At 43.6% G+C, this 13,145-nt stretch overlaps 1 protein-coding gene across 1 annotated transcript in view; it reads left to right on the plus strand.

Annotated features, from left to right (window-relative positions):
• slc6a3 (solute carrier family 6 member 3) overlaps positions 1-11,361 on the plus strand; it is a 42,101-nt gene extending 30,740 nt beyond the window's left edge. Inside the window, exons 11-14 of the mRNA XM_033048323.1 lie at positions 374-474; positions 3,128-3,295; positions 9,022-9,093; positions 9,388-11,361. Coding sequence (XP_032904214.1) covers positions 374-474; positions 3,128-3,295; positions 9,022-9,093; positions 9,388-9,411 — 365 coding nt within the window. The 3' untranslated portion in view covers positions 9,412-11,361. The remainder of the gene's footprint in view (positions 1-373; positions 475-3,127; positions 3,296-9,021; positions 9,094-9,387) is intronic.
• Positions 11,362-13,145: the final 1,784 nt, after the last annotated feature.

The following is a 13,145-nucleotide window of genomic DNA, read 5'->3' on the forward strand; positions in this document are numbered from 1 at the left end:
GTGAAAAACTTTTGTTGCGTGCTAACCAGTCAGCAGAAAGACAATACATGATTACAATCGATCCATTTACAGTGTATAGATACATGGTAAGGGAATAGCGTTTTGTGCAAGGTAAAGCCTGTAAAGTCTGATCAAGGATAGTCCGAGGATCATCAAAGGGGAAATAGTAGTTCAGCACTGGTTGTGGTAGGATGATTCAGTTGTCCGATAACAGCTGGGAAGAAACTGTCCCCGAACCTGGTGGTGCCTGGAGATAGGAGACCTGGTGATGTCTGGAGATAGGAAATGCCCATTCTCCCAAGGACTGATGATCAATGGACTTTGTGTACGTTATAAGACAAACCTGAAAAATAAACCAACTTTCTTTTTCCAGGAGTTGATCGCTTCAGCAATGACATTGAAAAGATGATTGGTACAAGACCTGGCTTATACTGGAGGCTGTGCTGGAAATTTGTCAGCCCCTGTTTCCTTCTGGTGAGTCATAATGAATTGTATTTGAAAAAAAATGATTTATAGATCGCATCTTAACCCAGATATTACAACCACATCTTAACCCAGATATTACAACCACATCTTAACCCAGAAAAGATTCCCCTTTCCCTCCAACTCTACGATCATATCTTTACCAGAAGATTCCCCTTTCCCTCAACTCTACGACCACATCTTAACACAGAAACTCCATAGATGCTGCCTCACCCGCTGAGTTTCTCCAGCATTTTTGTCTACCTTCGATTTTTCCAGCATCTGATGCAACTGAGTGACTTCCCGGGTCAGTTCATAATGCAGCTAAGAGTCAACCATGATGGCTTAGGTCTGGACCCATGTAACAGCCATATTGGATAAGGGCAGAAGATAGACACAAAGTGCTGGAGTAACTCAGGAGCTCAGGCAGCATCTCTGTATAAAAAGGATGGGCGACAGAAAAACGATAAAGGCTGCATTTGTCCTTCCTCAAACAGCTGCAACAAATCAAATTAGTCTAACAACCTGATCAGACAAATCAGATTCACTTCCAGAATGCTCCCTTTCAACTACCATGGTAGTATTTGGGAAAAAAAGACACAAAATAAATGCTGGAGTAATTCAGCATGTCATGCAACATCTCTGGAGAATTCCTTTATTAGAACATTTTTTCTTCATTAATTATTGGTGCTGGAGAAACTCAGCAGATCAAGCAACATCTGTGGAGGGAATGGACAGATGACATCCATTATGTTGGAATTGAGGGGAGAAAGCTGATAAAGAGAGATGAGGGAGGTACAAAGCCTGGTAACTGATAGGTGCATAAGGTGACTGCAGATGCTGGAATATCGAAGGTACACAAAATTGCTGGAGGAACTCAGCGGGTGCAGCAGCATCTATGGAGCGAAGGAAATAGGCGACGTTTCGGTCTGAAGAAGGGTTTCGGCCCGAAACGTCGCCTATTTCCTTCGCTCCATAGATGCTGCTGCACCCGCTGAGTTCCTCCAGCAATTTTGTGTACCTCCGGTGCATAAGGTGAGGTGGATGGGGGGAGTTGATTAGCAGATGGATGGAGATAGTGAGAATGGCTGGATGTGATAAGGAGACAAAGGGTGCCAGATAAGAAAAGAAGAAGAGGAGTGAAATATGGAGCTTGAGGGAGGGATATGGATGCAAGGGGACATGGGGGAGGAGAAAGAGGGGGGACAAGGAAATATGGGCTAGGGGATGGGAGAGTAGTGCTTCTAGATATCATCTGGTAAATGTTTCTCTACCACACAAAGTTGCATTGTTGAACAAAATGTAAAGTACAGTAATCACTGCTTCAAACTAATGTGAACAATTGCAGGTGTTGGCCACACAAATTATAAGCTCTCCTTCCTGTGCACTTAGTTACCCATCCCCGCAGCAAATTCAATCTCGGTACATTTTACAGTGCATCCAGCGTATAGTCATCACATGGCAGCAAATACCTGTTAATACTTAAATATTCTTTTGACCCGTACAAGGTCCAAGTGCTGTCCCATATAAATGTCTGTTGTCAGACGATCACCAATTGTAAATTGCCATTGACAGACATATTCCAAAACTCTTATGTTAATCTCTAAAATGATTAAATTAATTTTAGTTCCAATACATATCTATATATTACTAAAACTCTCATCTTGACCACTTCCTGTCTGCGTTGTAATTAAATTTGCGCAAAAACGATCCCCCATAGCGCTACGATTTTTCGCCACCTTACGCACCATTCTCCTCTGCTGCAAGTCAAATAAGTTTTGTTCCGATCGGTGAAATAGTTATGAAGGTTTTGTTATTCAATACCCAGCTTATAATGAATTATATTTTTGAAGACACAGTGCACCAAACTCTGTCTACAGCAAATTCTAATTTAAAACACAGCCCCACTGTTACTGTTGTTGTAACTCCACTTGCATCGCAAAACAAGGGCTGCTAAACTCTGCTTGTGCTTTTGTGAAATGTTTCAATGCTGCTCCCAGAATGCTGTTAATCCTGCACAGGGATATTATAAATCTCTGCAGCAGCAGTTCTTTAAAAAGCTGATGTTGTCTTAAGTGCATCATCCTTTGAATGAGGGCATGTCTGCGTGTGCTGATAGTGCAGGCGGATGTTTCCAGTAGAGAGAGACTAGGGTAGCTCACTGGCATTAGAACTAAATAATTGCCCCTTGTCCTGCTGTTCTCCCATGCACTGCCACTTGCAGAACTAACGAGCACCTTGGTAGGTGCAGCAACTCATTGACAGGACCTTTGTGCCCTTCAGAAACTCCCCAAATCCTGGAACGGATGTATTGGGGAACGAATGTATGTATTGCCCACTGTTCAAGTGTCTCAAAAAGGTAAGAGATAAGAAGAATAGGCCATTCAGTTTCTCGCACTACTCTGTCATTCAAAAAGACTATGGCTGATGGCAATACTGAAGTATTTTCACTATCACTTTCTCACGGGTGCTTAGGGTGGGCAATAGTTGCTCTACTCTCCACACTCCAAACATTAAGAGAAAATCTTCCATAGTCAGTGATCTAACATGAATACTGTTTGTAAGAGAATGTTTTGATTAACAACTGAAAGTATCAATACTGTTTCAGACATTGTTTGACATCTGCTTTCTTTTTCTCTCTATTCTGGCTGCTTATTCCATGAAGACCGTTGTGGTCATCAGTATTTCAACATTTAATCCACCAGAATATGACAATTACATCTTCCCAGACTGGGCCAATGTAATTGGATGGTGTATTGCTACATCTTCCATGGCACTCGTGCCCATCTATGCCGTGTACAAGTACGCCAGTCTGCCTGGGTCTCTGCGTAAGGTGAGCACACTGTGAGGCATCATTGATCTGTTTGCAGATACCTTTGTGTTCTTGCAGTAGATTTTTCATTGATATTGTTCTTTTTTTTTTTTTTAATAAATTTTTATTAGAGGCATCTGCATATCATAGTCCAAACCAATACAGACTTTGTTTAACGGTTACATATTAAATATCCAGGTTTCCAGGGACCCAGTTACCAAAGTAGCTGGGACCCTCCTTTATCGGTTACATATTAACATTGCCTCTAATTATTTATTTATCGATAGGAAAAATAACGAAAGAAAGAGAGAAATTAGAAAAATAGGATAAACTATCAATAATACAACTTGGGAGACCGGTCCGTAGGTCAGAGAACATAATTATTCATCTAGTCCTGGGTTCAGGCTTCAGTCCGGCCTCCGCGCCGGTCCAATCTACCCCTTTATATTGTTCTTTGAGATGTCATCTGTATGTAGTTTCTCCGACAGCTATTTTGTTCTGAGTCTGGTCCAAATCGTCCAGGTTGGGAAAATTAGATAAGGCTCACAGAGCCACAAGCTCGAAATCCTTTAATACATTATTTTATTTCTAGTGTTTGGACATGTTAATAATGTTAATACAAGCACTACAATTGATAATACATATGATGTCATGAAATTACCAAAGCAATTATATAAAATGCTGCTAACTATTACACGGTAATAGGACCCATCTATGCTGAACCTAACACACTTAAACTCTCTTACCCTTGAGCATGTAAGTGTTTGGATCACATCCATTTACATTATATAGATGTACATTAACAACAATAGATAAAGGAGGGAATTTATGCTTAGAGTCAGGGGGAAGGTGAGGAACTAAATGATAACCTTGCATCTGCATTCACCAAAGAGGACATGAAGGATAGTGAGATCAGTAAGTTAGAGTTCAAGAGAGTTTATTGTCATTGCTTTGCTTCAGCACAACAGAATATTGTAGGCATAAATAAATACAGAACAGATCAGTGTGTCCATATAGCATTGAATATATATATATACACATAAATAAGCATATAAAGTGCAATAGGATATTAAAGTTCAGATTTGTGTTTGTGTTGAGTTTAGTAGTCTGATGGCTGTGGGGAAGTAGCTGTTCCTGAACCTGGATGTTGCAGATTTCAGGCTCCTGTACCTTCTACCTGAAGGCAGCGGAGAGATGAGTGTGTGGCCAGGATGGTGTGGGTCCTTGATGATGCTGCCAGCCTTTTTGAGGCAGGGACTGTGGTAGATGCCCTCGATGGTAGGGAGGTCAGAGCCGATGATGGACTGGGCAGTGTTTACAACTTTTTGCAGTCTTTTCTGCTCCTGGGCGCACATGTTGCCGAACCAAGCCATAATGCAACTGGTCAGCATGCTCTCTACTGTGCACCTGTAGAAGTTCGAGAGAGTCCTCCCTCGACATACCGACTCTCCGTAATCTTCTCAGGAAGTAGAGGCGCTGATGTGCTTTATAATTGCATCTGTGTTTTGGGACCAGGAGAGATCTTCGGAAATATACACGCCCAGAAATTTGAAGCTCTTGACCCTTTCCACCATCGACCCGTTGATATAAACGGGACTGTGGGTCCCCATCCTAGCCCTTCCAAAGTCCACAATCAGTCCTTGGTTTTGCTGGTGTTGAGAGCCAGATTATTGTGCTGGCACCATTTGGTCAGTCAGTCGATCTCACTTCTATACTCTGACTCGTCTCCATCAGTGATACGTCCCACAACAGTGGTGTCGTCGGCGAACTTGATGATGGATTTCGCACTATGACCGGCTACGCAGTCATGAGTATAGAGTAAGTACAGCAGGGGGCTGAGCACGCAGCATTGAGGTGCTCCCGTGTTGATTGTTATTGAGGCTGACACATTTCCACCAATACGAACAGACTGTGGTCTGTGAATGAGGAAGTCGAGGATCCAGTTGCAGAGGGATGCGCAGAGACCCAGTTCTGAGAGTTTGGTAACCAGCTTGGAGGGGATGATTGTATTAAATGCCGAGCTGTAGTCAATGAATAACAGCCTGACATATGAGTTTTTGTTGTCCAAGTGATCCAGAGCGGAGTGGAGAGCCAGCGAGATCGCATCCACCGTTGATCTGTTGTGGCGGTAAGCGAACTGCAGTGGGTCCAGGTTCTTGTCAAGGTATGAGTTGATTTGCGCCATGATCAGCCTCTCAAAGCACTTCATCACCACAGACGTTAGTGCCACTGGTCGATAGTCGTTGAGGCACGTCACCTTGCTCTTCTTGGGCACCGGTATTATTGATGCCATTTCAAGGCAGGTGGGAACCTCAGACCTCAGAAGTGAGAGGTTGAAAATGTCCGTAAAAACTCCAGCCAGTTGGTATGCACAGGTTTTCAGAACACGACCGCGTATACCATCAGGTCCAGGCGCTTTTCGAGGGTTCTGACGTTGGCCTCTGTGACTGTGACCGAAATACCATCACGGTGAATGGGGGCTCGAGAAGGCACATCAGTATTCTTCCTATCAAAGCTTGCGTAGAACACATTGAGCTGGTCAGGGAGTGATGCTTCGTTGACATTTGAGCTGCCTCCTGATTTCGCCTTGTAGGAGGTGATTGCATTCATGCCCTGCCACAGCTGCCGAACATCCGTCTCATCCTCCAGCTTGGAGCAGAAGTCCCTTTTGTCCTTTTTTGATGGCCTTACCAAGGTCGTATCTGGACTTCTTGTAGACCTCTGTATCTTCAGACATGAATGACCCGATGTCTGGTCTTCAGAAGAGTGCGGATCTCATAGTTCATCCAAGGCTTCTGATTGGGAAACACACGGAAGGTTTATGTTGGAATGCAGTCATCCACACATTTCTTTATGAAGGCTGTAACAACTGTGGCGTATACATTCAATTCCGTTGCCGAGTCCTTGAACATTGCCCAGTCTAGACTCCAAACAGTCCTGGAGTTGTTCCTCAGCCCCCCCCCCCCCTCACCTCTAGGAGTGCGCTCTTCAATTGCTGCTTGTAAGCAGGAAGAAGCAGCACCGCAGAATGGTCGGATTTACCAAAGTGATAGAACTATAGGCATCCTTAATGGTGGTGTAGCAGTGGTCGAGGGTGTTTGGTCCTCTGGTGCTGCAGGAGACATATTGGTGGAAGTTAGGGAGCGATTTCGTAAGGTTTGCTTTGTTAATATCCCCGGCTATGGTGGTAAATGCCTCAGGTTAAGCCGTCTGATGCTTGTTGACCACGGCGTGCAGCTCCTCCAGTGCCAGACGGACGTCTGCCTGGGGTGGGATGTAGACAGTGGTCAGGATGATGGAGGTGAATTCCCTCGGAAGGTAGAAGGGACGGCACTTCACAACCAGGTGTGGAAAGCAGGAGTTGGACAGGATTGTAACATCTGAGCACCACGCAGAGTTGACCATGAGGCAGACGCCCCCTCCTCTCCCTTTCCCAGATGCCAGTGTACGGTCCATACGGTGGATGGAGAAACCTTCAGGCTGGACCGCTGCGTCTGGGGAGCTGGGGGTGATGTCTCTGTGAAACAGAACGTAGAGCATTCCCTCAGCTCCCTTTGATAAAGCAGCCTTGCCTTAAGTCCTCCACTTTGTTTTCAAGGGACTGTACATTGGCCAGTAGGATGGTAGGGAGAGAGGGTTGGTCCCCTGCGCTTCAGTCTGACCTGAAGTCCGGCCTGTCGGCCACGTTTCTGGACACAATGGAGGTCCACAATGGACCTCCCTGTAGTTTCCAGGTACTGTACTTACTGTACCTGCTGTTTCTGCGAACCTGCGCTGGAACGGGGATTCCGTTGCAGTCGGCAGCTCCAGCTCCGTTACAAATGGGGGTTCTCACGCAGACGCCAGCTCCAGCTCCGTTGCTCGAGGGAGGTCCTGCTCATCGGCTCCGGAGATCTTCCCGGTGTTTCCAAGTACAGTACCTGTGATTCCCAGTCGGGTCGGGTTCTCTCCAGCGATCCAGGGAACGCTTGCAGTGGGAGGTTCCCGCAGCTGCGGGAGATCGCGAAATCGCTGGTGCCTTCAAGTACACTGGCAGCTTGTCCGTTACGGTGCCGATTTCTGCCATTTCTCTGATCCAGGTACGTTGATTGTAGCTGTAAATTATCCTCTTGGGTTGGGCTGCTGGCAAAATGTCGCCACAGGTAGGCACCATCTTTAATCATACTAATAGTATAGTATACTAATAAGATAGGGCAGTTAATGGTAGGAATCTTAACTGCACTGATAGATCTTGCGGCCCAAATCCAAAGCTCCCAGAATACAGTAACACAAGTAGATAGAGTAGTAAAGAAGGCAGATGGTATGGGGCTTTGAGTACAAGAATCAGGAAGTCATGTTGCACTTTGGCAAGGCTACATTTGGAGTATTGTGTGCAGTTCTGGCCACACCATTACAGGAAGAATGTGGAGACTTTGGAAAGGGTGCAGAAGATGTTTACCAGCTTGCTGTCTGGATTAGAGGCCATTATTATGAGTGGTGGTTGAACAGTCTTGGATTGTTTTCTCTGGCATATCAGAAGTTGAGGGGAGACATGATGGAAGTATATAAGATTATAAGAGGCAAACATAAAGTAGGCAGTTAGAACCTTTCTCCCCAAGGTAGAAATAACATTGACTAGTGTGCGTAGGAAATTTAAAAGGCAGAAAGTGGTGGGTGCCTGCACCACACTGCCTGGGATGGCAGTGGAGGCAGATACAATAGTAACATTAAAGTGAGATAAGCATATGGATATGCAGGGGATGGGGGGATATGGGACACGTGCAGGCAGAGGAGATTAGGTTTTTTTTACATCCTGTTTGGCATGTTCATTGTGGACCAAAGAGCCTGTTCCTGTGCTGCACTCTTCTATGTTCTTCTATTCTATTTGGTACGAAATATAAAATGCAGTGGGTCAGTCAGCAATAATTGTTCATCAAATTTATAAAAAGTTAACGTAGGTTAAATTTCATATTATCTGACTCGGGTTTCTTCCGAGTGTTTGAGTGGGTAACTTGTCAGTGGCAGATTATAAAAAATGTCAGGAATATTGCGGAGAAAATTGGCTGGGGAATAGGATTGAGCTGCCATCGACTTAATAGGTCAAGTAATACAAACTTTATGGATGAGAAGATGATTGAAAAGGCAGTTAGACTCAAAATGCTGGAGTAACTCAGCGGGTCAGGTAGCATCGCTGGAGAAAAGGAATAGGTGATGTTTCAGGCCAAGACCCTTCTTCAGACTGAGAGTTGGGGGGGGAAAGGGAAAAGGTTTATTTTTCTCTCTCCCTTGACTCTTAGTCTGACGAAGGGTCTCAACCCAAAACGCCACCTATTCCTGTCCTTCAGAGATGGTACCTGACCCGCTGAGTTACTCCAGCATTTTGTGTTAACCAACATCTGCATTTTGACTTCCTACACATGATTGAAAAGGCTTCAGTTAGAGAGACTTGACATTTGCATCCAGCTTTGATTATAAGATGCAGAGGCCACCATTGTGAGGGAGATCAAAATAAATGATATGGTCAAATGAGTTAGAAGATGGTAAAGAAGTCAGTCAATATAATTAATGTAATCAAGGATTACTGCCAAATGCAGAGCAAGAAATAGCTGGCTGAGATAAGAATTTAATTAGGAAAGAATGGATTGGGTTCTGTAATAAAGAGACTAAGCATTGTAATCAAAATAGATGTAGAATATTATTCAATCTTAATTATGATAATCACTACCAAGTGTAAATAATAAGCCAAGAAACCTTTGAAATATTTCCAGAAGTTAGCTTTTGCAATCACATCCGAGAAGGACTATCACCTGCTGGAAGATGGAGAGGCCCGTCAGTTTACGGTGAGTACTGACCTGTGACAAAGAGATCTCCCTTTCTGCCCTCAACCCTCCTTCCCCACCACCAGCCCTGCCAACGTCACTCCTAATTATCCCTCCTTCCACTCCCCCTTCCTCCCCCACCCCTTGCATTCCCATCCTCATCCCTCTCCTCCGCTGCCCTCCTCCCTCAGCTCCCCAATCTCTCTCCCCCTCAGTATCCCTCTCTCCCTCTGCCCCAACTCCTCAGTGCCCTACTCTAGCCCTCACCACCCCACTCACCATCAATATAACTAGTGTTTTTTTTCTTATCAACAGCTGCGCCACTGGCTCATCGTCTGAGAATTAACGGCACTGGGCAAGGACGAGTGCATAAAAACCAAAAGAGGCAGGAAAAAATCCTTCACTGCTCACCAACTGAGTTACAACAAAGTAACTCAGTAAGTTGTACTTAATGCATGGTATGTGTTCTGTAAGTGATGCTACATTGTCTGTGCCACAGGGCATTCTTACATTTCTTTGACGCTGCTAGCTGCATTAGTCAAAAGAAATTGCAAGCTGGATCTGTTTTCCATGGCCCAGAGGTTTTGATTATCCCATTGTTGCCAAAATACTTGCTGTTAATTACTATATTTAACAAACCCATTGCAATTTACAAGAGTTGGTTTTATCTGTACTTCATATGTACACTGACTGGAGGCCCAGTTATTAGATATTAAAGTATGTTTTTCTATCAACCAACCTGCTTCCCACACTCTCACATTTGAGCAGAGGTGGGTGGATTCAGCTTTCATTCACAACTTCAAGCATCATTTGTGATTCTTTCTTTGAGCGTGGCTCTGTCACTTTAAACTGTGGTAATAAATTGAGGCCCTGCCTGACAGTTCAATTGGATCAAATAAATATTTGCACAACCATTTAATTCTCTCTGAAGGATAATTATTGGGAAATAATCCAATCAATAGCATTAAATCAGATTATCTGGGCATTGTTTTGAGCAAATTGGGAGACTTGTTCCCACCTTAACTACAGTTCAAAAGTACGTCATTAGCTTTCAAATATCCTGAAATTGACATAGAAGGTGCTATATAAATGCAAGTTTATTTTAAATTATCTGTTTTACCAACCTCAAGCTTCAAAATGTTGAAATTCCACTGTCATGAAAGGCACAGGAACTGTTCATTCACAGGTGTCCAAAATTCATGACTGTCTAACACAAGCAGCTAATATTCTTTTACACTTTAAAGTAGAGGAAGTGCATCCTCATTTACATTTAGATTTATCATTTTAATCAACATCAGCATGTTGAACAAGACTGTTAGCTTTACAAATGTGCTACTCAATATTTGTCACGTTGTTTAACACATGATCATAAATCATTAAATACTTTCTTAATTAGTAAACACAAGGCCAAATCATCATTGCAAAAAATGTTGTCTGTTGCTGATATCAATTATAAGTACTTAAGTGAACAGGCATTTGAGTGATGGTCAACTTAGTAAAGTCAGATTATGTAAGGTTTAGTATTTGAGTCTATAAAAAAGACAGATGCCTTGAAATCAACCGGCATAACACTTATATATGTTCAATATTCTAAGATGATAACAATTGTGTACATGTAATTTTGTGTCACTCTAATAACTGCAACCTTGATGTGATTTCCAAGTGAGACACACAAAATGTCATCCCCCAAGCACTTTTGGAACATTTCAAGGGAACTTGAACAAGGTTGTCCTGTGCACCTGACAGTTAGCGCAGCAGAGCCAACACAGCCTTACTCGTGCAGACTAGAGAAGTGAATCACTTAGTTTGATTCTTGCAAACCAAATCCAACCCAACCTGGCTAACATGCCAGTACCAACTCGTTGCTCTTCTCTTTTCTCCTCCGCAACCTTATTCATCTGTCACCTCCAACAAACACCCCAATCACGCCATCAGACACCTGTTTCCTACCCACCCCAGCCAAAATTCAGTCCAGCCCATCATGCTTGTACTCTTCAAGTACCCATGGAGAGGAGGATGAACAGCATATTTCCATGTTACAAAATGTGCAGTGACTAATCTGTGGCACTCGAGGCTGAACAGTTTCAGTGGGGATTTGGCATCACGCAGCTTTATACCCCTGCAGCATCTGAACAGGAGGAGTTGGACCGCATCTCATCAATGTCTCACTGATTACTGTAACCCATTTCCTATTTATACAACTGAGGAGATGGAAGAGGAAGTATACGTTTGAATATTGGTAATAAAAAGAGTACATAATCCCTGACCAAAGACTTCTTCTTCTTCTTGCGTTTGAGGCAGCAGAAGTCTGCAGCAGGGTGATGCAATCCTGTTCGACATCCGTAGTGCCCGCCCTAAAAAGGGCGCATGCTCCGGGTTGGCGCCAAGCTGCGGTGCTGCTGCTGTCTCTGTTTTTTGTCATTGGCCTGACTAAGGTCAGTTGACAGGGCTCACCACGGGGAGGTCGACAACATGAGCCCCAGAGCAAAGACGATCCTGTTGAACTAAAGAAAATCTCCCATCATAGAAACATAGAAGCATAGAAAATAGGTGCAAGGAGTAGGCTATTTGTTACTTAGAGCCAGCAATGCCATTCAATATGATCATGGCTGATCATCCAAAATCAGTACCCCGTTCCTGCTTTCTCTCCATATCACTTGATTCCGTTACCCAAAGAGCTAAATCTAACTCTCTCTCTTGAAAACATCCAGTGAATTGGCCTCCACTGTGGCAGAGCATTCCACAGATTCACTACTCTCTTGGTGAAAAAGTTTTTCCTCATCTCAGTCCTAAATGGCCTATCCCTTATTCTTATCATCCCATTCTCTTTACCCCTGACTCTCAGTCTGAAGAAGGGTCTTGATCCGAAATATCATCTACTCCAGAGATGTTGTCTAACACGCTGACTTACTCCAGCTTTTTGTGCCTGTCTCCCATTCAGTAACAACTATGCGAATGCACGTCAAACGCATTCACATTTCTCAATATAAGTGAGCTACTCATTAGCGCATCCACCGGCCATCTCCTGCAAGTCTAGTTTCCAGTCTAGTTCCCTGTCTCGTCCTCTTGCTGACATACCTCAAACAAATTTACTGCGCACACTTAAGATAAACAAAACGTTGCTGCTCCCAATGAAGTGCTATCAGAATTCCTACCTTAAGGTATCTGTGCGGGTCTGTTTAGATGGAGTTGTCCAGTACCACGCTGTTCAAGGTCATTCAAATAGTGCGACCACCTCAAATGTAGTGATGTCCAACCTGCAGATCAGCACTACGAATGGAGAAAGCAGTTCCTTCTTAGCTGGCACACAATTACATGTCCTGTGTCTCACCAATGCAATGTAACAGGACAGAGGGAAAAGCAGCTGAGGCACAGATATATCCAAGGAGAATTTTTTTTTTTGGAATCTCTTTGTGCTCATCTTAATGATATTGCCTCACAAGGAGACTGTTGTTGTGACATTGTGGATTATGAATAACTTTGGTTTAACTTGTGACGTATACCTATCTAGTTATTCTGTGCTGAGTATTCTTCACTGTTTACTCTGATATGCCACTGATTTCGATGTCTTGTTTACGTACAGAGTTTGCTGTCTGCTTTCTCTTTTTTGGTCTCATGACTGAGTTCAACATCTTATTTACCGATTTGCAGTGAACAATGTCTTGTAATACTCAAAATTCAACTTCAAAATAAACATTAATAATCTTAAACATTTCATAAGTGTCATAATTTTACAATTCCGCTGAGCTGTCTGAAATGTCTTTCCTACAGGCACATTTTTGGGTGCACAAAATGGGAAAATTAATGCATGGGATCTTCGGCCCACCATGTCTCAGCCAACTAATCACCTTCCTTCCCTAATTCTACACTAATCCTACCCATATTCTCCCTCAACTCCCTCTGATTCTACCCATCACCAACACACGAGGCGCAATTTACAATGGCTAATCAACAAACCTACTCTCCTGTCCTTAGAACATGGGAGGAAACTAAAGTACTGATCGTAACCTTCCAGCCAACCATTACTCCTTGCCAAAATAATGGAGACATTCACAATGGTTCATACTGTCCCT

Source organism: Amblyraja radiata, chromosome 2, assembly GCF_010909765.2.
Source record: "Amblyraja radiata isolate CabotCenter1 chromosome 2, sAmbRad1.1.pri, whole genome shotgun sequence".
Classification (NCBI taxonomy): Eukaryota; Metazoa; Chordata; class Chondrichthyes; order Rajiformes; family Rajidae; genus Amblyraja; species Amblyraja radiata.